The following is a 26,014-nucleotide window of genomic DNA, read 5'->3' as shown; positions in this document are numbered from 1 at the left end:
CATCTCCTTTTACCTCCCAGCGTACAGCTCTGCTTCCTGCATAGAAGGTGTGTGCACCCCTTGGCTCCCTGGCTGACGACGGCAGGAAGACTCATCCTGGGGAAGGTCAGGAGGCCGTTCGAAGGCTGAGGCTGTATTCCTGTACCTGGCGAGAACGCCAGTTTTTCCTTTCAATGACGGCTCCTTTCTGCTTTGAATATCCGTTTGGCAAACAGGAAAAGAGACGAGGGTTTATCCCCGGCCTCTGGCACTGCTCTCCCAGCCTCCATCCGTGCCTCCGCGTCCAGCCAGTGACCTTGAGTCGGTTACTCTGACTCATGTGAGGCCCTTTGCACATGCTGTTTGCTCTGCCTGGACTATTCCTCCTCTGTTCTCCGGCTCTTCTTTCCTTTTTCATTGACAGTCTTTATTTTGTAAGAGCAGCTTTAGGTTCACAGAATGGAGCAGAGAGTACCCAGAGTACCCCCCACCCCCCACACAGAGCCTCCCCCATTGTCAGTATCCCCCACTGGAGTGGTGTATTTGTCACAACTGATGAACCTACAGCAGTGCTCGGCAAACTCATTAGTCAACAGAGCCAACTATCAACAGTACAACAATTGAAATTTCTTTTGAGAGCCAAATTTCTTAAACGTAAACTATATAGATAAGTACATTGTTATTAACCTACCTATATAGTTTAAGTACTGTTAATATTTGACGCCTCCCCCACTCTGCGTATCCCACGGCCCACCTGTGCCGCGTCTCCCATCACCCGACTGACCGACACCCCCCACTTCTTCTAACGCCACTTCTTCAAAATAGACTCGCCCAGGCCGAAAACCGACTTCTGTGCATGGGCCACGAAGTTTCAGTTGCACTGTGCGTGCATGCCCGCACGTGGTATTTTGTGGAAGAGCCACACTCAAGGGGCCAAAGAGCCGCATGTGGCTCGCGAGCCGCGGTTTGCCGACCACTGATCTACAGTGACACATCATTGTCACCCAAAGTCCGTAGTTCACACTGGGTTTCACTGAATCTTGGTGTACATCCTTTGGGTTTGGACAAAGTGTAATGACATGTATCCCCTATTACAGAATCATTCAGACTAGCTCCACTGCCCTGGACACCCTCCGTGCTCTGTCCCCCTCCCTTCTTCCCCGAACCCTCTTTTCATGTCTAATCCATGGCTACCTCTGGTTGAGATCTCCGCTTCCTGGTCTGTGTGGAGACAGCCCTGCCCGATGGGTCCTCCTGGCTACGTCAGAGTCCCCAGTATCAGACCTCGGCCACATGCACCCCAGCTCCCATGTGGTTTTATTTGAGCCTCTCCTTGTGTGACATCTGTTTCCCCTTTGAGACAGTAAGCTCTCTGACGACAGGGACCTGTCTCTTTCTCTCCAGACGTCAGGTGCTGCTGTTTCCTCGGCATCTGTTTTTCCGCCAGGAACCACTGCTGCTTTTGGTCTGTAGTAGCCCCGTCCAGCCTGTGTTCTGTGTTCTGAGCCGTGCACCCTCCACCCCTAGCACCGACGGCTCACTGCCTGGCACATCACAGGTTCACGCTACACATTTGGTGAAGAAACAGATGCTTTGTTCTTGTAGATTCCATTAAGCTCCCGAAGTCCAGGAGCCCCCAGGCCCACCCTCTCATCACACCAGGCGGCTCCCATGTCACCGTGCTTCCCACACGTTCACTAAAGCAGATGGGAAGTACTGTTACTCAGCAGTACTTTCCCACTCAGAGCGTATCTATCGAGCCCCCAGTAAGTGTACAGTGGCAGGTAGGGTGACGAAAATTAAAGGACGATGAGAACAAGTCCCCGTCCTCGGGGACTTGATTTGAGCTGGCAGATCCACCAGAAAGTCAATCAAAGATCCTGTTTGTAAACATTAGATGGGACCATATGAAGTTATTGTCATTGGCGGTGCACTTCTAAGCTGCATTATAATGGGCCACCATGACCATGAACTCTATCATGGGTGCTCGTCTGTATGCCAGATATCATTTGTATGATAATTGATATTTGACTATTGATAATTTCCTCTACAGAAACAGAGAACGCCTGTGGTTCAGCCTTACACGTCCCAGTGTTTCTCTTCTTCAGTTTAGGTTGGACTGTCCATGGAGTCCGCATCCGGCATGTGCTGCTCACCCTGCTGGGGCTGGGGCACGAGGAGAATGTCTAAATCCTGAGTCACAGGCTGAGATTTCTTTTCCCCACGGAAAGAAATATTACACTTTTGCCCTCAAGTTCAACCACAGAACAGATTTTTTAAAAAGATTTTTTTTAATTGCAAAATATGGATGGAAGCAGGAAAAAACACAAGCTACTCTGGAGAACATGTTTATTGTTATAAAGTGACAAAAATAGGCTCGAATGTCAGTAAGATTGGGGGATCACAGAGGAATCTAACCTTGTGTTTTCATTATGTGTTGGCTGGAATTCAGACCCCTCAGCACCCAAGCTCAGACCCCTGGCTGGTCACGTCAGCTCCCTTTCCTTCCTCATCTCCTCTCCCAAACCTGTTCTGTCTCCCTCAGTGGTTGCCTGGAAGGTTAATGTCCAGTGTTTTATTATGACTTTTGACAACTTACTGAGTTCTCACTGTGTGCAAGCTGCCACGTTAGGTGCTGTGAGGGATGCAGAGATGAATGGGCCCCAGCGCCTGTCCCCATTGAGCATCATTTCAGTTGGGTGATGGATGTCCATACAGCATCTCAGGTACCAGCCGAGTGCACAGGCTCTGTGCAAGGCCTAGTCCCTTAGGACCCAGTGGTGGCATCACAATGCTCTTGACCTTCAGGGTCGCCTTGGTCTCTTTGCTTCCCCATGTTTGCCCTGAGGCCCTGATGCTGACAGTGCTATTGATAACCATTGGCCAAATGCTTTGGGAGAGCAGGTTCCACGCCAAGCATTCCACAGAAGTTATTTTAGTTAATCCTCTTAAAGTGGTTTTACTCTCCCCTCCTGACGAGGAAACTAGCCTAGAAAGGTTGCGCAACTTCTCAAAGGTCTTACAGCTGGAAACGACCGAGCCAGTGATGGGACTGGACCCACCAAAGCCAGTGCTCTTAATCCTGACATTGGAGTGGCCGTTGCAGGAAGGGAGAGGGGGAAGGCGTGTGCTTCCAGAGGGAGCAAAGTCCTCATCGAAGGAGCCATTTCCGTTTCCCACGTGACCCAGTTTGCAGGACTGAATCAGTCCCGGGGGAAGACAGTTGCACATGCTACTGTGCTCCGGAGCTAAGAGCTTCCTGTTTATCAGGACGCTAAACAGCTCTGGCAGCCTCGGGTCCCGTCTGGGGTCAGCCTGCCGATGGAGCCCAGCCCTTTGAATAAGCAAGCTTATCTTTGCCCTTAGCTCCCCTGTCTGTGAATGGGAATTCCGATGTTTGCCTGCTCATTCATAATTCAGAGGGCGTCTCAGAACCATGGTTCTGCTCTCTGTCTCGCACACACAGTGCGGTGGAGACACTTTTTCAGATGGAGGGTCCTTTCCAGCAGTGAGGGAGCATGTGGCCGGTGACCCTTCAGTGACAGCTGGGGCCCACAGGCCGTGTCAGCAACATCTGGTAGAGGATCCGTTCATTTGGGTGACCATTAATTTTAATTAGATGGATTGACCTTGAAATCAGAAAACCCGGTCATTTAAAGGTAGTGTTTCTGTCATCACTGAAACTGCTCCTTGGATGAGCGCTGTTTACCAGGGAGTATCTATCATGAGTGTTGTCTCCCAACCAGCCAGCCTACGTTCAGGCATGTGTTCACCTGTTTTCTAAGGCACTGAGTGGCTCAGATTTTCCCAGCTTCCCAGGAATTGGTGTTCTAGGCTCTCCCCTGCACTCTCCCTGCCTCTCTCATTTGTGGGCTGTGTGGTCCCTGTGTGAGTCACTGTGAAATGCCTCAGGGGACCCACACGCTTCCTGGGAGCCCCTTGGAAGATTCAGCTGCCAAACACAGGACATGCACTCCAGGGCCCGCTGGCCGCAGTCCCACCCCTGCTTCCTGGCACCGTCAGACCCCACCGAGGGGCCTGTGTCACCTCTGGGGACTGTATTTAAGACAGACGCTGACGGCGAGAGCGAGCGGAGGGGCTGAGCGGATGGTGCTGGGCCTGGCACTGCATCCTCGGGGCGGGGTTAAAGGTTAACCAGGAGGAAGGGACACCCCAGGAAGCAGCGTGTGACCTGACCTTAGATAGCAGTGCAGAAGAGTGGTAGACTCCATGTGCTAGGGCAGCCACAGGGAAGCAGGTTGAATCAGCATAAAGAAGGATTTTCTAGGGATCACTGCTCAGTAGTAGAATAAGCTACCAGACATGGGAGTGAGTGTATGGGGGGACCCTATCCTTGGGGTGGGGGTGCCACACGAAAGATTTCTGCATTGGCTGGAGCTTGGACAAGCCAACCTCTGGGGTTCCTCCCGAGCGTTAGGTGCCACTGTTTCCTCTGTGCCAGTTTTTCTCTCCAGTAGCCGCTGGTGCTTTGGTTCTGTAGGAACCTGTCTTCTGTGGTTCTTGGCGGTGCACCTCTAAGCTGCATTATAATGACCATGAACTCTATCATGGGTGCTCATTTGCATACCAAGCTCAGCTTGCTTCGAGCTGATGCCGAGAAAAGCTCTCCCTGCTCCCTATAGCTTCCCCACGGAGTCTCCTTAGCCTGTGGGTGAAAGTCCAGGTGGGGTGGGGCCGCTGTACAAGAGGCCCAGGGACAGACTGCAGGTAGGCGGGGAGGGCGGAGCCTGCTCTAGTCCCTTGAGTGACCTTCCTCCTTTCTCAGATCTTGCAGTCCCCGGATGACTCCTTCCAACCCTGGAAACCAAGCTGCCCACAGGCCAGAGGCTCATGTCCTCAAACAGAGAAACCACATCCTTAACTCCCTGGTCCTGATTTCTCTCTCCTTTAGCCCCACACTCCAGGGCCAGATGTTGGAGATGAACAAGCCAGCAAGTCTGTCTTCACTCTCCTCAAAGGCTGGAAGGCTCAGTCTTCCCTCTCCACTCTTCATGGACCACTCCCTCTTCACCATGTCACAGAGCCCCACGTCGCCCTGCCTGACTTCCAGGGCTGGCCGCCCAGGTCCTCCAGTAACCATCCCACTGGCTGCCCGGCCCCCTCCCTCCCCCACCCCGCTGAGCTTCTTTCAGACAACCCCGTGGCCCTGTCACCCTTTCTGCAATTGCCATTAGTTTTCTCATCTCTGAGTGCATGGCAGGCGATTTGATTAAATGTTTTTACTTATGATAGCTTTTTAGTGCTTCTCGTGTTTATGTGTTTAAATGAAGATGTCTGTTAGAGCCCTGGCTGGTGTGGCTCAGTTGGTTGGAAGTCGTCCTGCCCAGTGAAAGGTCTCAGGTTCGACTCTCGGTCAGGGCACAGGCCCAGCTGCAGGTTCGATCCCTGGTCAGGGCGTGTGCAGGAGGCAGCCCGTTGATCTTCCACTCTCACATCGATGTTTCCTTTTCTCTCTCTCCCTCTCCTTTCTTCACTCTCTAAAATCAATAAAAGCATGTCCTCCGTGAGGGTTTAAAAAAATGTTTACAAAGATGTTTGTTAGATTCCAAAGCATATTAAATAGCTGGTGGGATCGTGAGTGAAGCGATTTAAGACGTGAAGACGTTGTGAGGGAGGTTACTCGGTACCCAGCCCCGCTTTTGCTTATGTGTTCATTCCCTCGCTCCTCACTGAGTGCTGGGCATTTGCCAGGGCGGAGCTCTTGTTATTCTGGGACTGGGCCCTGCGCCCCTTCTCTTCCCTCAGCTCCCCATCTCTGCTGCTTTCTGAGCTGATGCTGAGAAAAGCTTTCCTTGCTCCTGATGGCTTCCCCACGGAGTCTCCTTAGCCTGTGGGTGAAAGTCCAGGTGGGGTGGGACCACTGTACAGAGTTTATGCAGATTCTCTGCTGAGTTCCTACTCCGAGAAAGTCATCTCCAGCCCTAGCCCTGGGCTGGTTGGTCCCCACAAAGCTAGAGGGTTTGCTTCTTGCAACCTGGATGGAATCAGAGGTTTGGGGTGTGGTGATGGCTCCCCCAGCCACTGATTACTCCTGACACTTGTGTCCAGAGTCCATGGATGGCTGCTTTGCACATAGCATGGCCAGGCCACCTAACCATGTATCCGGCTCACCTGGACCAGCAGGAGTAAATGTGGGTCACAGAGCACCCAGGGGTGACAGAGTGCAGGCTGGTATCCGGGCGGGAGGTGAGCCTCAGGCTTCTCCTGCTCACCAGGTGTGTTTAGGGAGGGCAGGGGAAGGTGCAGCACAACCCGGAGGCTCCAGCTCAACCCAGGTCACGGGAATGGACTCTGCAAGAGAACTGACGGTTTGGGACTGGGTGTGTGCTGTTAGGAGGCCAGGGCAACGTGATGGAAAAGACAATTCCGAGGATTCTAGGACAGGCATTTGATGGGCTCATTGCGGAAGTGGGAGCCTGGAGGGCAGGTGATTTGGAGGGAAGTTGGTGCAGCGGCTTCCTGCAGGCTGAACTCCAGGTGATGGCGCAGATCTGGGAGTGAAACTCGGAGGAAAATCAAGTGGTAGCAGATGTGATTGTGAGTCGTCCAGGCAGATGCACAAACTTGGATACATCTCTACGGGGACAGTGTTACCTTTGACTCCGTCTAAGTGCTGGGAGAGGAGATGGAGCCAGCAAGCAGCCCGAGCGGCCTGGGGGAGGGGGATGGTGCCAGGTCCCAGAAGCCAAGGGCAGGAGGGCTCCGCGGAGGCCCTGGTCAGCAACAGAGAGGCCACAGGAGCACGGCCTGAGGATGTCTGTGGGCTGGTGACAACCTCGGGCTAGGTTCTCAGCCTTGACTTCAGGGCAAACTCACTCGGGGAGCTTTAGAAACCTAGGTGATACGGCTGCAGGTGAGCCCAGTTATAAGAGAACCTCTGGGCACCAGCATTGTGAAAGCTCCTAGGGGAGCCTCCAGCGCTGCCAGGACAGAGCCACTGCTGTGCCGGCAGGGAGCAGGGAGACGGGATGGAGAATCTCTGTCTGGGAGATGGAGAGGGAGAGGAAAAGGTCATGGGGAGTGGTCAGATCATAAGGAATTGAAAAGAGGGGAGGAAGGAGGGAGGGAGGGAGGGAAGGGAGGCAGGGTTAATGAGAGATTGGCAGAGTAGCTGAGTCAAAAGAAGGGTTACTAAAAGTGAGTTGTGAGCAGATTTTTTTTGTTTTTAGCAGATTTCTTTTTTTTTTTTTTTTTTTTTTTTTTTTTTTTTTTTAAATATATTTTATTAATTTTTTACAGAGAGGAAAGGAGAGAGATAGAGAGTTAGAAACATCGATGAGAGAGAAACATCGACCAGCTGCCTCCTGCACACTCCCCACTGGGGATGTGCCCGCAACCCAGGCACATGCCCTTGACCGGAATCGAACCTGGGACCCTTCAGTCCGCAGGCCGACGCTCTATCCACTGAGCCAAACCGGTTTCAGCTGTTTTTAGCAGATTTCTTTAAAAAATTTTTATTGATTGATTTTAGAGAGACGGGGGAGGGGAGTGGAGAGAAGGGGAGGAAAGAGACAGGTAGACATAAATTTGTTGTTCCACTTATTTATGCATCATTGGTTGATTCTTGTATGTGTCCTAACTGGGGAATGAACCCACAACCTGGCGTATCAGGACAATGCTCTAACCCACTGAGCTGCCTGGCCAGGGCCGGTTATGAGCAGATTTCTAGGCACAAGGAAAGGAAGCAGAGAGACTGACCATCGTACACATTCTCTAAAGAGGGTGGGATTCAGGGGCTGCGTTTCCTGGCGGAGGGAGGAGCCCTCCTTCAGTAAGATCGGAGGAGAGGCCAGGAGGTGGCCCCTTTATTTACGAGGCATCCAGGACTGTGGAGCCAGAATAGGCAAAAGGCAAGTGCTGCTACCTTCCTCTCTGTTGGTGATGGGAAAAGCGAAGTCACCTCCTGGAGCAAGTGTGGAAAGTGAGTGTTTGAAGGCTGACACAGACCTTGTGGTGGATTTGATGCAGATGTGACCAGTGAACAAAGAGAAATTGAGTGAATGCAGCCTTGGCCAGACTTGAGTCCAGCGGCTTTCCATCCCACCTACCCCTGACATTTTCATCTGAGGGCTGACCTCTATCACGTTGAATTTAATTGGCCTTTAAAATTTTTGTTTTTAACCAGAGGCATGGAGAAAAGTTTAGGTCTTTAAAATTTTTTTCTTAAAATTGTTTCTATAAAAAGAGAATATATTTAATCTAAAACTTTGAAAAGGCTGGTACGCAGAAAGGGCATAAACATCACCCATAACCCTGCAACCCAAAGATAAGATTTAAGATTGTGGGCTTCTGGACTGCATTCTCAAGTCATAGATTTTCAACACCGAAGACAAAACCTGTCGATCTTGACTGTTCACTTAACATATACAAGTGCTGAGCTGGGTGCTCTTTTAAATCATTTTGTTTAACCCTCTGGACAGCCCTATTTTATGGGTACTCTTATCATCTCCTCCTTAGAGCCGAGAAGCTGGAGCTGGGAGAGATTAAGTAACTGGCCTAGGATCACTAAGATCATAAGGATAAGCCGAGGCAGATGTGGGCTGAACGGGGATTTGCCAGATGTCTGAGCCCAGGCCCCTGACTGCTATGTGGATGCTGCCCCAGAACAAAGAACGTGTATGAGTGGTTTTCCCAGCACACTACTAACGCTCAGTCTATTCATGTAATTTGTTGTATTTAAACAGCTCTCTGAGCAAACCAAGCCTTCTTAAACTCACACACACACACACACACACACACACACACACACACGCCCCTTTATTGAGGGATAATGGATTTACAATATACTACCCATATTGAAAGTGTACAGTTTGGAAATGTTGACATATATACACACCTATGAGAGAGATATATATCTCACAGTCAAGACAATGAACATATCTCTGCCATTTCTCCCTCCTGCACCTCCTGTCCCCTTACCCTAGGCAGCTACTAACCTGCTTTCTGTCACTACACAGTAGTTTGCATTTGCTAAAATTTTCTAAATACAGTGTAGACTCTTTCTTGGCCTGGCTTATTTCACTTAGCACAATGACTTTGAGATTACTCTGCTGTGGAGAGTCTCCATTCTTTCCCTCTGTCACTGAGTAGTATTACATTGTAGGGATGTCCCACAGTTTGTTTCTTCATCTGCCTGTTGATGGGCATTTGGGTTGTTTTGGATATTTATAGTTTTTGCTTATTACAAAGAGAGCCGCTATAAATGTGTGCATTCGAGTCTCTGGACATGTGCTTCCATTTCGCATAGGCCAGTTCTTAGGAGGGGGAGGGCTGGGTCAGTTGGTAGGTGTTTAACTTTTTAAGTAACTGCCAGTTTTCCAAGGCGACGAGTGCCATTTTACACCCCTCCTGGCAGTGTATGGTCATTTCATTTCCTCCACATCTCCATCAACAGTTGGTGGGATTAGTTTTTTTTACATTGAGATATAATTGACATAACACTGTATTCGTTTCAGCGGTACAATGTAATGATTTGATATTTGTATATATTGCAAAATGATCACCATAACAAATCCAGTCAACACTCATCACCACACAGTTACAATTTTTTTTTTTTTTGGTGGTGAGAACTGTAAGAGCTACTCTCCTAGCGACTTTCAGTTATGCAACACAATATTGTGAACTGTAGTTGCCATGCTGTACATTAAATCTCCAACTTATTTATTTTATAGCTGGGAGTTTGTACCTTTGGACCCTCCCTGTGCTTCACCCATTTCACCTTTTTGATATTAGCCATTCTGTCAGGTGTGTGGTGGACTCTTGTGGTTTTAATGAACTCTTTGGTATACAATACTTCCTAGTCCCTGTAACAACGGGAGCCTCACATATCAAGTAGTAAACGAGGTGAAGAAATGTGAGAATTACTACTAGTCTTAGAGTAATAATTATAGTTCTTTTTTAGTTCTTTTTATGTCCTAAGTGCTTTTAAATGCATTATGTCTTACTCTAGCATCAGCCCTGCAAAGTGGGATTGTCTCCATTTTATAGGTGACAGAACTAAAGGCTGAGAAAGGTGAGGAGGCTGAGTTGAGGCCTCGCAGTTAGAGCAGAACAAAGGTTGAACTCAGCCTCCTCTGTTCCAGAGCCCACATACTTTGGCCTCTATGCTGCACTTCATTTTTAAATGTGTTTTCCTTTTTTTACAAAAATAAAAAGTGTATTTTTCCACTATTGCCCTCTGCCCCAAACACGGAATACAGAACTTTAAGACTTGAAAACAGACAGCTCTGCTGACCAGGCAGACGGGAGGAAAATTATTTTGAATGTAAATTCTTTGTGGAGTCACCACTTGTGAGAGCTCCAAGCCGCAAAGCCTGGCCGAATAAATAAGCCTGCCCTGACTCATTCTCTGCCGTCCAAGTTCGGGGCCAGTCTGTTCACATCACTTACATAACCAGGGCCACTTCAGAGAAAACAGGATTTATTATTGTTATGCTGGGCCACTCTTCATTTGTGGAGCTATTTCCATCTCAGATTCAACCTTTAAATCCAACAAGCATTGAACTTGGGTTCTGGCAGTCATTGGTTGAGAACCTACCATGTACTTCCATGAATTGTCACATTTATTACACACACGCACACACACACACACACACACACACACACACACACACCCCTTTTCTCTCCCTCTGTGACTGGGTAGTTCAGCTTTGTGGGTAAGAGATAAGCAGTTTGAATCTGCCTCTCGGCTCCTTGCCGGTTCAGTTACCTTGGGCTAGTTACTTAATGTCTCCGAGCGCCAGTTTCCTCATCTACGAGATGACATTACGTATATTACCTACTTCACAAGGGTTGCAGTGAGGATTAATGGTATAATGGAGGTGACCAATAAATGTTAAGTATTATTATTCCCATTTTACTGATAAGCAAAACGCTTTTGAGGTGTTCAGTCATTTGGTCAAAGCTGCACAGGTAATTCAGGCTGCAGCAAAATTCAAATGCTCATCTTCAGGTTCCACACTGTTGTGTCCTCACCACCACCCTCTGTTAGGTCCCCACGGGTCCCTCAAAAAGCTGCCATGGAAGAAAAGGAGAGCAAGGCAGTTAACCCCTAGAGTGCCGGGGAGCGCGAAAGTGCTGGGAGCGCTATCAAAGCTTCGAAATGGCGTCCAGTTCTAAGTCTGCTTTTGTTAGTGATGATGATATTGCTAAGTATGTCAATGTAGTAAAGGTTTCCTTAAGTTTTTGAATATGTAACTTCATTTACTTGCGATTCATAATTTTTTTCCTAAACTGCTGTAAAATCAGCAAAAATGCCTTGGCAGTTTTAGCGTAGTTCCTACGATATTGGTTGGCACTCAAAGGGTTAAATGGCAGAGCCAACACCCAGAGCCCAGTCTTGGAGAAGTTGTACTTGCCAATTAAAGACAATTTGGAAAGAAGAAAAAGAGATTGCCCATAATCTTAACCCCAACCCCATTATGGTGTATTTTGTTTGACTGTCTTTTTAGTAGAAAGGGATGCTTGTTTTTTGCGTAGTTTGCAATTGCAGTGCTGTAGTCTTTATTTTTCACTTCATTTGTAAATGTTTATACATGACTGTATACTTTTCATGAGCATAATTTCTAATGGCCATAGAGGAGTTATCTCCATTTACTTATTTGTTCTCAAATAGTGGGATGTTCACGTCTTCCCCTTTTTTGTCACTATTGGTAAAAATACTGTTTTGCATTTTTCAGAATTCTTATTGCTGAGAATCCCCTGAAGTAGAATCACTGAGCCAACAGCTATACACCTCAGTAAGGGTTTTTTAAAGTCAGGTTTATTAAGGGATACTTTATAGAGTAAAATTCACCCTTTTTAGGCAGGAAGTCTTAGAGCCACCCCACCGTTAAGCTACAGATTATTCCATCACCAGTCTCCTAGTTATCCCTTTGTTGTCCATCTTCCCTTCACCCTCAGACTTTGGCAACCATCCATCTGTTTCCTGTCCCTACATTTTTGTATTTTCCTGAATACTAGATGAATGGAGCCCAAGGTTGCAAAGGGTTTCTCTGGTTTTCTTCAGAAGTTTTATAGTTTTAGGTCTGTGATCTACTCTGAGTTAATTTTTACATTTAGTGAGGTGTATGGGTTGGGCATTATTTTGCTTATGGATGTCTGATTGATCCAATACCTTCTGTTGAGTTGACCGTATAAGTGTGGGTCCATTTCTGGTCTCTCCGTCCTGTTCCACTGGTTTGTGTGTCTATCCTTCTGTGAGTACCACACTGTCTTGATTACCGTTGCTTTACAAAAAGCCTCGATCTTAGGTAACGAGTCCCCCAGCTTTGTTGTTCTTTTTAAAAATTGTTTGGCTAGTCTTCATTGTTTGCCTTTCCGTATAAATTTGAGAATCAGATTGTCATTTTCTCAAAAAGGTCTTCTGGCTTTTGATTGGGATTGTGTCAAATCTATAGGAGAAACAGCATCTCAGCAACATTAACTCTCGCAATCCATGAAAATGATCTCTCTGTCCATTTATTCAGATTTGTGGCTTTCTCTAAGGTTCTTAAAACACCTGGTCAGATTAAAGGTTGGTCTTCTACATTCAGGGGAGGGTGTTTATTGCCGTGCCCTTCTGGATAACAAAACCACATTTTTCCTAAAAAAAAACAAAAAAAAAAAAACACCTTGCTGGTTTATAATCTCTTGATTATGCTTTATCTCCCATGGATTCCCCCTCCCTTCCACACTCCATGGATTATAATTATTGCTTTATTTATTTTAAAGTTTTAAGCTATTTATCAAAGTATAATATACATGTAGAAAACTTCGCCTAAGAATGCATTTCAACAAATTTTCACAAGGTGGAAACACCAGGTCATGAAACAGAATAATCACCAGCATCCCAGACCTCCTTATGGCCACGTCCTTTACTCCCCACCCCCACCCCATCCTGCCACCAATGGGAGCTGCCATCTCAATGTCTAACACCATGAATTAGTAAGTCGTGGCTTAGAATTTTATTACTGTAAAGGCCTTCTAGATTTCTTACTCCAGGTCCCCAAAATGTGCCCCGCCTCCTCATTTTGCCCTTGCTAGTGCCCTTGCTACTCCCCACCCCCTTCTGCCTCATTTCTTCTTCCAGCTTCCTTGAAGAGTCCTCCTCATCCTCTCAGCTCAGGTTGAGTTTCATCTGCCCTGGAAGTCTTTCCCTGCTCCTTCGCCCCCAGTCTCCATTGACATAGCACGCCCATTTGACTATAAGCTCTTCAAGTAACAAACTACTGATATACAGCAAGTGTGATGAAATCCAGTTCCTTGGTATATTTATCCTATGAACTGTCTTATCTAAGAAATCTTTGCCTAGACTCAGTGCCTTCATTGGGGCCCAGCACACAGTAGGATGTTAGTAATTATACGTTGGGTGAATGTTGAAAGTCAAGGAAACTGATTCCCCAAAAGGTTAAGTTCCTTGTTCATAGTAGGCCCCTGGCTTTCTGTCCTCACTCACCTTTTTTTTTTTTTTCAAACCCCTTTTCTCCCTCATGCTACTCTGACTTTCCATGATTTAAAAAAAAAAAATGTTTATTTCCATGCTGCTTTCGGAGCAAGTGAGAAAACACCACAGCTCTGGAAGGCTGTTTTATCCATCATTAAGGTGAAGAGACAGAGAGGAAGAAACCCTCAACCCCTCAGCTGCCGTAAGAGCAGTACCTTTTCATTGTCAAGTCCGTGAGTCCAGTCAGTCCTCATTTCGGTATCCAGTCTCAACAGTGTTTAAATCCTTCATACATCTGCCCTGCTACCAATGTATTTTGGGATGCCCTTTCATTTAGATAAGTAAGATCAGTAAGACGGCAACCATACCTCAGTTTTTATTTCTCTGTGTCAGGGCCTAGCTGCTCCCCAGTAATCAGTGGGAGTGTTTTTGTGTAGCGTTGGGGCTGCAAGTGGCTAAATAGGAGAAGCAGAGTCCTCCCATCGTAGTGCAGTCGGCATTGAGCTGTGCATTCGGCTGAAGCGTGGGTGCATTCCCTGTAGTGAAGCAGCGAAGGGGGAAAGAGCTTATCTGAATGAACTAAACACCAGAGTGGGTCAGTTAGTGGTGGGAGTGGTTTACACCTGCCAGCATGGAGGGTCGGCCCATTTTACCGAATCCTCTAAAGCAGTGGTTCTCAACCTTCCTAATGCCGCGACCCTTTAATACAGTTCCTCATGTTGTGGTGACCCCCAACCGTAAAATTATTTTCGTTGCTATTTCATAACTGTAATTTTGCTACTGCTATGAATCGTAATGTAAATATCTGATATGCAGGATGTATTTTCATTGTTACAAATTGAACATAATTAAAGCATAGTGATTAATCACAAAAACAATATGTAATTATATATGTGTTTTCCGATGGTCTTAGGCGACCCCTGTGAAAGGGTCATTCGACCCCCAAAGGGGTCACAACCCACAGGTTGAGAACCGCTGCTCTAAAGGCAGATCTGTCGGTCATTTGAGCACTTCATTCTGAGCGATTCCGTCTAATCTGGGAACTGAGGTGTTGACTTCCTTGTCATCTCAGACAAGCCAGCCAGCCCAGTGTGTTGTGAGAGTTGGGAGGAAGGCTGTTCTGGGGAAGGCATAACAGGTGAGGCTAGAAGGGGAAGCAGCCCCGGGAGTGAACTGAAAGGGGCAGGGAGGAGTGTGATGGGCTGGAGGGAAGGTTCCAGGCACCTGGGCCTATGTGAGCCATGCATTTAGGGTTCCCCAGTCCAGGCTGTGTCTCTTCTGAGCTCTGGGGGTTCCTCTCCAGTGTTTAACAGTGGCCCCAGTACATGGGGGAGTACCTCTGACTTAGACCATATCCCCTGGAGATGGGCCAGTGCCTTGTCTGAAGCTCCGGGAAGGCGTTGGTAGTGCCCAGAAAGACTTTGCAGTCACCCACCCTCTGCTCCTCAGGAGAAGATCGGCTGGCGAAAGGACGCCTTGCACCTGCTGGTCTTCACAACGGACGACGTGCCCCACATCGCACTGGACGGAAAACTGGGGGGCCTGGTGCAGCCACACGATGGCCAGTGCCACCTGAACGAGGCCAACGAGTACACTGCATCCAACCAGATGGTGAGAGCTGGGTCCCAGCGCCGCCCGTGACCTTGCCAGGGGTCACCTGGCCAAGGGCTCACCTGGCAGTGACATCCTCGTCTGGCCCTCTGCTCACGGACATCCCATCCTTGATGGGGATTGGGTTTCATTAGTCCATCTTCCCCTGTGGGGCTTCCAGAACTCCTCTTTGACTGGAGCACTTTCTGCCACTGGGTCATCTTTCTGCCATTGTGCACCCAAGTGGGAGTGTTTCCCTGAGGGAAGGGATGATCTGGGGAGAAGGGAGAAAGCTCAGAGGGGAGAGGTGATCTTAGAGGAGGGCGGGGCCTGTGCTCCTGCAGAGATAAAAGCTGGGATGGAAGTTACAGGACACACCAAGCCAAAGCTTCCTGACTCTAGGAGCGAGCTCTGAGCACTGGGCTCCATCAGTGTCAGGAGGGGGCAGGGGGCGTCCTGTGTGGAATGGGAGGCCCAGGGACCTTCCCCTCCCAGTGACCTACGACCAGGACCCTGCAATTTACAAGAATTTATGTAAAACTTCAAACATAGATAATGATCAATAGACCAGCAAAATAGATTCCCACATTCCCAGACCCAATAATTACCAAGACCTATTCAATTAAATTACTATTCAATTAAAAAAATAATAAATCTATGCCTTCTTCCTTCCCGAATCCATCCTGGTATCTGGCTAGAAAGGAATTCTTTCTAATTTTCTTTGCTGGACAAGCCCATTTTCTCCAGTTTCAAGAGGTGGCCAGTGTCCAAGCCTTCATATTACCCACGAATAATGGGGTCTAGGAAAAGGACTCCTAGCTGTAGAACCTGGTAACTATAGAGCTGAAATGGGCCCCTGTGCCCATCATTAGCCCTTAAAATCCTTCAGGACATTGTTAAAGTGCCTCTCAGCCTCCTCCCGCCCTCCCAGCTTGTATCCCACCACCCCCCCACCCCCCGCCATGGCCTAACTTTCGGTGCAGAGGTCAGCAGCCTCTCTGCCTTTCTAAGCCATGAGCAGGACTCAGCAGGACTCGGGGGGTCGGGGCACAGGCAGGCCCAAGTGTGAGGCCTATGTAAAGGAGAATGAGCCAGGGAGATCGAGAGGAAAGGTCTTAGGGACAGAGGAAAGGTGATAGGTGCTGATGGTAGATGGGAGGATGTGGTGGCTGTTCTTTGGGGGCCTCCCAACTCTGCCCCTTCCCTGCTGAAAGGATGGGAACACCGGCCAGGTATGGGAAACGGCCATTCATCACCTCCCCATTCTGGGTGGGGGGAGTGTGATCTAGTTTCCTGGAGGGTCTCCTCTGCACCTGTCCTCAGGGGAAGCCGCCGCCGGGGCTGGGTGGTGGAGGGGCTGCCAGGGGAAGATGCTTTTCATGGCCGGCGGTGAGTGACTGAGTGCACGTTGGAGCTGGCAGTGTCTCACCTGTTAGAAGTGTCACAGCTTGACTTTTGCGTTGGACCTAGGACTACCCATCCCTCGCCTTGCTGGGAGAGAAGTTGGCGGAGAACAACATCAACCTCATCTTTGCGGTGACGAAAAACCATTATGGGCTCTACAAGGTACACCTGGAAGGAGGGAGGGAAACTGGTGTCCTCATCCTGGGTGCCATGCTGACCTTAAGGTGAATGGGAGGCTAGAATGTGGGGGGAGGCGTGTTAACAGCCCTACTCTGTGTGTGGGGAGGGCCACAGGAGGCGGGGTGGGGAGGATTATAGCCCTGTCTTGTTCTCGTGGAAAATATCCATGTTAAAGCAATTTACCCAGCAGTGTATACCTTTACAAGGAATGTAAACATGTGGTATCTCATTTAATCTTGAGAAAAACTTGGGAAATATGAATTTTTGCTTCTCAGTTGATGAAATGGAAACACACGGTTGGGGAGGGAGGGGGGTGCACACCCTGATGAGGAAGGAAATATAAAGTGAAAATGCACAGGAAGAAAACGAAGGCATCGAAGCAGGCTGGTCACTAGCTCCAGTACTCCCGAGCTTTCCTGCCTTGCCCACAGAGTCCGGGGGGCCATGGGTTAGCCTGGGACAGGAACTCCCAAAGGAAACAAGAGATGTCTTGAGGGAACAGAGCAGTCTGTGTGTGAATCTGTTCTGTCTAAAAGAGACTATTTCCAGGTCCTTCCATGGACCATCAGAGTAACTCCCCTGGTGAGCGTGCTTTTCCCACAGTCACAGGCACATGGGGAACGAGCACTCGCCTCCCTCCGAGTTGCTCAGGGAGCGCATCTACGCTAAACGTAAGCCCAGCTCACCTCCAACATCCTTGGAATTGAGAGGCTATGGGACCCTCATCCCCACCCTTGGAACAGCTGGCCCTCATCCCTTCTCCTTCCCGCTCTGAATGCCCACCAAGAGCCTTTGTCTAATTACGTTTATCTCCCACTCCTGCCTGAGATCACTGCCGATAAAGGGCCACTTACATGTTCTTGAGCTCTTCATCTTCTTTCAGTCTGAACCCATTTTAGAAGATGAAAGCGATTGTTTTTCTTTTTTGTTTCGTGGAAGGTAGCAGGATAACACATACCCATCTGCAAATAGCATGTTTAGAGGACCAGGCGCGCAGACTGTGCTGGGCGTGTCTCAGGTGCACAGGCGGGAAGACCTCCACTTTGGCTGAGCCATCCTTGCTCAGAACCAGGGACACCTTGCTCAGGGAGGCGCCCATGACAGGCTGAGGGCGGAGGGTGTTTCTAGAGTTTCTGTCACTTTACTAAGTGGCATACTCAGGTGAAAGAGAAAAGGCAACTACTTCAGGCCGCCTGCTTTGTGGCAGGACTTCACCCAGAGATCCCCAGAGGGCACTGTTCACGTCTCTGGTCCCTGCTAGGGAAAGAGGCTGAGCAGATTGAGGGCATCCTTGAGCTGATCCCGGGAATAGCTATGCAGTCGAGGGGAGAGCTGGCGGGAAATAGGGTGGGATGTGTTGGCCTTGGAGGAGGGACTTTCAGAGTTGTCCCTTATATGCCAGGGGACAGGGTCTCCAAGAAAGAGCATGGCTTACGCTGTAGGAACAGGTCTAGACCTTCAGGAATGCGTGCTGCACAGCCTACAGCAGGGGTCCTCAAACTTTTTAAACAGGGGGCCAGTTCACTGTCCCTCAGACCGTTGGAGGGCCGGACTATAGTTTTTAAAAAAAACTATGAACAAATTCCTATGCACACTGCACATATCTTATTTTGAAGTAAAAAAACAAAACGGGAACAAATACAATATTTGTATTTGCATGTGGCCCGCGGGCCGTAGTTTGAGGACCCCTGGCCTACAGCAATGCCCGTTTCCCTGTGCAGTTCCTTTCACCTTTCCTTGTGGCCTCCTCTCCAGTGTATGGTATGGGAGAGTGGCAGACCAGCGTGGGGGCCCCTTCCATTTTAGAGCAGGGTTCACTCTGACAGCATGGAAGGGCAGATGGACTGACTTCTTTTTTCTTCCCCCCGGCCAAGAATTTTACAGCCCTGATACCCGGAACAACGGTGGAGATTTTACATGGAGACTCTAAAAATATCATTCAACTGATCATCAATGCGTACAGTGTAAGTTATCAGTTTCTTGCCGATCCCCACCTCCACTCCCACCCTCTTCCCCTGAGGCTCCGGGAGCTGCCTGGACTCAGGTGGGCAGCGCACCATGCTGGCGTGCTCGGCTCTGCTTCCTGACTCTTGCTTCTTGAGTTTGGTGCCTTCCTCCTTTGCTCAGATTCTGGCTTGAAGCCTCCCCTCCCCTCCCCTCTGCCAACCTGACTCTCATCATCAGCTGGTCCCTGTGAGCTGTGGATGCTCAGTCAGACTCAGCCCTCGGCCCCTGACCATGCAGGTTCTGACTGAGTGATACCCTAGGTCCCACTGTAGCATCTCGCTTGGGTGGGTACGGGTACTCTCCACCCTCCAGTTGCCTAGGTGATCCCGCCACTGTGCTCCCTGTGGGGACATGGGAGGAGCACACACACAGATGCCACCTCACAGTGGCAGGACAGTTGAAATTCCCCAGGCTCATGGAGCTTAGCTCAGAGCTGCAAACTGAAATGGGGTAGAAGACCCGAGAAGAATCAGTAATAGGTCTTTGCCTACACACTTGGGATCTGACTGTAATTGGAGGAGCCTGAGTGGGCCTGGGAGATTCTGTGCTGTTGTAAGCCATCGCATAGCTTGGCTCTGCTATTGCAGCATTTACAGACGTGGCTTAGGAGTCACTTCCACACCCCAAACTGACTGTCCGTGATTCCCATACCTCTCTCCTCTTTATTCTCCTTTACCTCAGTTCTCAATACCCAAGAAGTACTTCCCTCGACCTACCTTAAAAATTTTTTAAAAATATATTTTTATTGATTTCAGAGAGGAAGGAAGAGGGAGATAGGGATAGATAGAAACATCAATGATGAGAAAGAATCATTGATTGGCTGCCTCCTGCACGCCCCCTACTAGGGAGAGAGCCTGCAACCCAGGCATGTGCTGTGACCGGGAATCGAACCATGACCTCCTGGTTCGTAGGTCGATGCTCAACCACTGAACCACACTGGCTGGGCAAACCTACTCCTCCCCCCCTCCCCCCAGGAAAGTGGCGGGCACAGGTTCTTGTGCTGGGAGGTACTAATATGCTCTCAGCTGTCCTCTCCCTGTGAAGTTCCCAGTACCCACCTTGCCCTTCACAGGGCCAGTTAACTCCCAAAATGGATTCAAAGTGTGTCTTCTGTTTAAAACAAAGTTATACATAGAGTAAGTATAGTCTAAGTACCACCATTAGTTCTGGGAGCCCAGTTAGCCACTGTGGCGTCCCATGTATGAGATGAACCATCTTTCCAGCCACGACTGATTGACAGATGAGCATTTGGAGCTCAGCCTTTCTCAGTGTTGATTTTTCAGTCTACTGCTCCAGCCCTTTTCTGAGTGACTAGAGCCATAGGGGGTGCCCTCGCCCCTGCTGCTGGAGAAGCCCTGGAGCAGGGGGGCGGGGCGGCCCTCCCTTGAGCTCCTGGAGCTTTGGTGTGAGTTTGGGGGACAGTGAGGGTTTGTGGCTGGTCCTTCTTCCCTCCCCCACCTTCTGTTACAGCTAAGGGTCCTCTTCTCCACAAATTCTCCGATTCCTCCTCACTCCTCACTCCCTACTGAGAGAAACTGGAGACTTCCTTCTCCTCTCAGACCCCACTCCCCACATACTAACATCCTCTTCTCTGATCTCTGACCTCTAAATTTTCGCTGGATCCATTGGTCACCTCAGAACCAAGATCCCAGGAAGACAGGGCTTCCAGGTTATGCTTGGTGACTTTCAGATTTCCAGTGAATGGAAATGTAATGAACTGAGAGAGCATTTGAGGAGAGAGAGTGTGTAGGAGGGAGGGGCCTGGGCTGCCGAGTGTTGTCCTCTTTTCGAGGCCCCTGCCTCGCTCTGAACCTCTTGGGAACAAGCTGTGGGCACTGAACTGAAGAAGTCAGAGTGAGCCCTGGCCAGCTAGCTCAGAGGGTGGGAGCATCATCCCGCGCACCAGAAGGTGGCTGGTTCGATTCCCGGTCAGAACACATGCCTAGATTTTGGGTTTGGACCCCAGCTGGGGAGCATACGGGAGGCAACTGATGGATGTTTCTCTCTCACATCAATGTTTCTCTCTCTCTCTTCCTCTCTCTCTGAAATTAATGAGCATGTCCTTGGGTAAGGACAAAAAAGAGAAAGAAGGCAGTGCAAGAGCTGGAACCATACCTGGGTGTCCTCCCCCCCCCCCCCCCCCGCCCCCGCAATCCTCCTGGGGCCTGGATTGGGAGGGGGCTGCTGTTGGACCTGTTCTCACTGGTGGGCTGACCACAGCTTACCTCCTATTGAGACAGGGCCTTTGAGGGAGCAATGGCTGAAGAGCAACCACATCTCAAGCTCTGGGGTGAGGTGAGGATGTTCTCCTGAGCTTCCGGGGAGGAGCCACCTCCCAGCATTTTCGTCCCCAGCTCCTGAGTCAGCCCCTGTGGGCAATGACAGACTCTGGGCCTCCCTGAGGGCATTTCCTGGTGAAAGTGCAGGCTCTCAGCTCCTCCTGCCTTTGATAAGGGAGGGCATAAGGACACCCAGGTGCATAGACCTGGCTGGGAGCTGTTCGCCAGAAATGAAAAACACAGCTCAGTCAGCGCTGTGCGGCTAAGGAATACGATCCACAGTGACTAGTCATATTCAGTGGAAAGTTTTAAAGCAGCCTTATTGGGAGACCATGGACACATGATAAACTGTACAGATAGAAAGGGTACAGTTTAAGTTCTGACACACATATCTGCCTGTGAAACTATCCACACTTGCGGGGGGAGGGGGGGGCTGCTGGAAACCGGGGAGCATGGCGTTGTTGGAGGTCCCCCGGGTGGGAACCGCACATGCTGGCAGCGCTCTCTCTCTGAGCCCCGTTGCATTGGCTCTGAGCAGGATCATGATACACGAATTTGTTCTTTACAGAAATCCAGGGACCTGGGGAAGCATGCTCTGTCTGTGTGGGGGTGGGAGAGGAGTAGGGAGCCCTCCGCTGCTGAGGAGCCGGGACGGGATGAATAGAGAATGACCTTTTCCAGGGGAGCTGCGTGTGGAGCTGGGGTGAACCCCTGAGGAATTGTGGGAACCTCGCTCTGTAACTTGAGTCTGAGCTAAACCGGTTCCTAAAAGAGAACCCGTTAGGGAATGAGACATACCATGGATGAATGAACATTTGAAACTCAACTTTTTTCAAATGGGCAATTCTGGCATACGATCCATAATGACTAGTCAAGTTCAGCAGACAGTTTTAAAGCAGCTCTATTGGGAGACAATGAACACATGATAAACTGTACAGATGGAAAGTGTACAGTTTAAGTTGTGACACACGTACGTACCTACCTGCAAATCGATCACCACCGTCACGATATGGAACAGACCCTCACTCTGCATAGGTGGACGTGTGGCCGTTGCCTCCTTCTGCCCCTCCTCCCCCCAGTGGAATTTTAAAGTAAGATATTCAGTATAGAGATGTGAAATGGCAGGGAATCTGGAGCAAAGCCCTGGTGGTGGAAGCTGTGTGGGTGTGCTGGTGCTCGATGCTGATTTAGTACCTGTTTCATGTTGCCAGTGTTTCTGGCAAATGGGCAGCCCATGGACTTTTTAGCACTTTTCCTGGGGTTGAGCCTAGCACTGGCCTCTGCTATGGTGCGTGTGTGTGTGTGTGTGTGTGTGTGTGGAAAGGCGGAGGTGGTGGTGTGTATGTAGGGTATGTGGTAGGGGTGTGGGGGATTGTGTATGATGGGGGTGTGGTTGGAGTATATGTATGTGTGTGGTGTGTATGGTGTGTGTGTGTGGTTGCTTGTGTGGTATGTCTGTCTGTAGTATGTGAATGATATATGTGGTGTATGTGTGTGGGGGGTGTTTGTGTGCTATGTGTGTGGTGTGTATATCTGTAGTATGTGTATGGTGTATGGGGGTGTACGTGTGTGATGTGTGTGGTGTGTGGGGGGGGGTGTTTGTGTGGTGTATATGTCTGTAGTATGTATATGGTGTATGGGGGGAGTATGTGTATGGTGTGTGTGGAGGGTGTATGTATTGTGGGTGTGGGTGTGGGTGTGGGTGTGGGTGTGGCTTTGGCCTTGGCCTCACTAGAGGCCCCAGTTAGCCCTGGCTACCCTTTCACCTGCTCCTCTCTCTGGCCAGGGTCCAAGCCCAGCTCTAACCGGACTGTTTGCATTTCTCTGTGTCACCTTTCCGTCTCAGCGGTTTGTGGTGCATTTCAAATGAGTCATACAGCACATGACTAAGTGAGGGTGTTGACTTTTACCCCCAAGAGTTGCTGGCAGACCATCTGTGGGGACATTCTGGAAAGATTTTGGTTGGAACATATGTAACAGATGAAATAGCTGTGGCATTTAGCTCGGCTGTGGAGGGGGCAAATGGGAAGGGCATGTTTAATTTAATATCTTGCAGAATCCAGTCTGTCCTATGCAATTTTCATAGTGAGAAATCTTCAGCCCTGGGCTTTGATTTATAAATTTATTCTTGCTGTGCCAAATTCTTCATTGAGAGAGATCCCCGAATCCCCGAAGGGTGTTCAGCGATGTGGAGCTTCACTGCACAGCTGGCGCTGGTGACAGGGCCCCTCCAGCGCCCAGAGGGGCCCTGGCTGCACACACACAGCACCTGCATCGCGTCGCACTGAGAAAGGGGAGCGAGGACGCAGAGGGCAGTCACTGCGGCCTCTTCTCCGAGTGGGAAAGAGCGGAATGAGCTGGAAGCCACAGCCGTTGCATGCGGAGGGTGACGTCAGAGCCGTGGTGTAAGCTGCTCCTCACCGAGCATGTGTTTCTCTTTTTGCTGTTGCCATAAAGTCTGCTCCCACCCACACCACAGCTGCCTGACTTAAAGCAGTTGCAGATGTGCCCTGGGCTGACCGAGTGCTTAATAGCCTTCAAACTTCTGACATTGTCGACACTGTCTCCTAGTCTGAGGATGAGCGTAAGGAAGCATCTTCAGGGGCAGAACTGGTAGGGGTTGGTTGAAGGTCAGGAGTCCCACCTAAGTCTTCCTGTGGAAGAACTGCCCTGCCTCTGGCTTTGTCCCTCTACTGTGTCTTGTTTTCTGTTTATTCACGGTACCCATGCATCCATGCATTCAGCAAATACATACTAACAGCTGGCAGGCATCATGCTAGACCTTGGGAATAAAACTGAGCAGAACACAGTCCTGCCCTCTGGGATTTCAGAGTCTTTTAGGGAAGACTGACTCCTACAAGCAGAATACACCTGGCCATCCACACTCTTCACAGACAGAGCCAGGTTTACAAGAAAGAAGTCCTGGGCGTGGTGATTACAGAGAGCACCGTGGGGGGCCCGGAGGGCCTGGCCCCGTCCTGGTCCTGCCCGCCTCTGGCAGCAGGTGACCCCGGATGAGCCCTTTTCTCTGGCCTCCACTTCCATAGAAAGAGAGGTCCGAACTAAGTCATCTCCATGATCCCTGCCCCTCTCACATCTTGAGAGTTTCCAGTTTTAGAGAGTGTGTAGCAAGCGGGAATAATATAAACTTCAGTTCAGAACACAAAACTTTGGGGTCTTACGGCCAGAGGAGACTATAGAATTCAGGCTCCATCCGTTATAGTTACTGATTCATAGGCTGGGAGCCCCAGTCCAGTGCTCTTTCTCCACTGACGCGTCCAGGTTCAGGATCTTCAGGGGAGCGCTGGTACCCCCTCACAGCATCCTGTTTGTGAACCGTAAGGCCCATATTTCTTTTTAAAAAAAATATATGTTTTTATTGATTTTTTTTTTTTTTTTTTAGGGAGAGGGAGAGAGAGCAACATCTTTGTGAAAAACATTGATCAGTTGCCCTGACCAGGGATCGAACCTATGTACCCTGACAGGGAACTGAACCCGAGACCTTTTGGTGCACAGGGCTACGCTGCAACCAGCTGAGGCACACTGGCTGGGACCACAGGGGCCATATTTAACGTGACTCTCCCCAGGCAACTTCTTACATAGCTCCAGTCCACCTAGCCCTTTCATGACATACTGTTTTGCCTCATCCTCATAGTCAAATTTTTAAAAATTATCTAGTCTTTCAAAAATAACTTTAAGTTTCTCCCACTAGGCTGGAGCTCCTTAGTGTGGCTGCCGTTAGACTGTCCATCCTTCCATCCATCAACAAAAGCTTGTGCTCAGTCCCAGGGAGAAATATAATATGGCCCCTAGAATTCACAACTCAGTGGGAATAGCTAATCACTTCCAGCAGGAGAGTGTGTGTGTGGTGGGGGCGGGGGGCTGGTTGCGAGCGGGGGTGGAGCGGCGCTCTCGAAACCTTCTCCAGTTCAGGCTGGCACTTCCGAGAGGAAGTGGATTTAAGACAGAGTATTTTTAGAGTTTTAGATGCACTTGCACAATTTGTTGCAAAGGAAGAGAGTTTTTCGCAGAGACTATTTTTACCAGCTGTTAATTTGTTAGGAAAACTGCATATTTAACATATACAAGCTTAATACTATGTGTTCAGCAAAATGAAAAAGAAGAGAGAAGACAGAAAGGAAACGCGGGAGAGCAAGAGGCAATTCTGCCCCCTGTTCTGTCGGTGGTGTGCTCCCGGAATGCACCTGAGAAGTCAGCCAGCCACCGGTTGACCCTGGGCGGCAGGTGTCCATGAGTCCCTTGGAGTGCACACATCCTGCTACGCAGAGCGTGCTAAGTGCCTAAAATATCTGGGGGTGGGGGGTGGGGGTAAGGTGTGCCCTCTAAATATAAGCCAATTATTTTATTTGGTTTCAGTCTCCAAAGTACATCCTCTTTAGAGATTGCAATGGCAATTTTTTAAACTAACAGATACAGAAAATTGTTCAACTGTTTCACAATCTAAATACAACTGAGTATTCAGCACCTGGCTAAAAAAAACCCACCACAGAATATTATTGGCACCCAGAAGTCCCTATCCTGCCTCTCCCCACCCCCCCATTACTGTCCACCAAGGGGAACCATTAATTTGCCTGTTTTGAATTTTATGTAAATAGAATCATGTAGTATATGGGCCATTTGTGTCTGGCTTCTTTCGGGCATTGTTATCTTTATGAGATTCATCTGTGTCGTGAGATGTAGTCATGTTTCATCCATTCTCAGTGCTGTGTGGTATTGTGTGAACACGCCCCCATTTAAAAGTAAAACCTATTCTGTGGATAGGCATTTGGGTAGCTGTTATGGACAGTGTTGCTATAAACATCCTTGTACCTACCTTCTGGTTAGTGCACATCTCTGTTGCCTATAGTCCTTGGGTGAATTGACAGGTCTAAGGTTGGCCTGAGCTTGAGTAGATGCTGCCGAAAGGTTTTCTCAAAGGCTGTACCGATTGACGCTCCCACCAGCAGGATGCGAGGGCCTCAGTTGCTCTGCACCTTTCTAACACTTGATGTTCTCAGTCTTTCCTTCCTTCCTTCCTTCCTTCCTTCCTTCCTTCCTTCCTTCCTTCCTTCCTTCCTTCCTTCCTTCCTTTTCTTCTATTCTGATGGGAAATTGTGGCTTGATTTTCATT

At 49.2% G+C, this 26,014-nt stretch overlaps 1 protein-coding gene across 1 annotated transcript in view; it reads left to right on the top strand.

The window, feature by feature from the left end:
• ITGB5 (integrin subunit beta 5) overlaps positions 1–26,014 on the top strand; it is a 108,366-nt gene that overhangs the window by 42,977 nt on the left and 39,375 nt on the right. Inside the window, exons 6-8 of the mRNA XM_070406395.1 lie at positions 14,873–15,034; positions 16,484–16,579; positions 18,472–18,561. Of these exons, the coding sequence (XP_070262496.1) occupies positions 14,873–15,034; positions 16,484–16,579; positions 18,472–18,561 (348 nt within the window). The remainder of the gene's footprint in view (positions 1–14,872; positions 15,035–16,483; positions 16,580–18,471; positions 18,562–26,014) is intronic.

Source organism: Myotis yumanensis, unplaced genomic scaffold, assembly GCF_028538775.1.
Source record: "Myotis yumanensis isolate MYYU_CA2020_CCGP unplaced genomic scaffold, mMyoYum1.0.hap1 SCAF_2, whole genome shotgun sequence".
Taxonomy (NCBI): domain Eukaryota; kingdom Metazoa; phylum Chordata; class Mammalia; order Chiroptera; family Vespertilionidae; genus Myotis; species Myotis yumanensis.
This window is presented reverse-complemented; position numbering and strand designations above follow the sequence as displayed.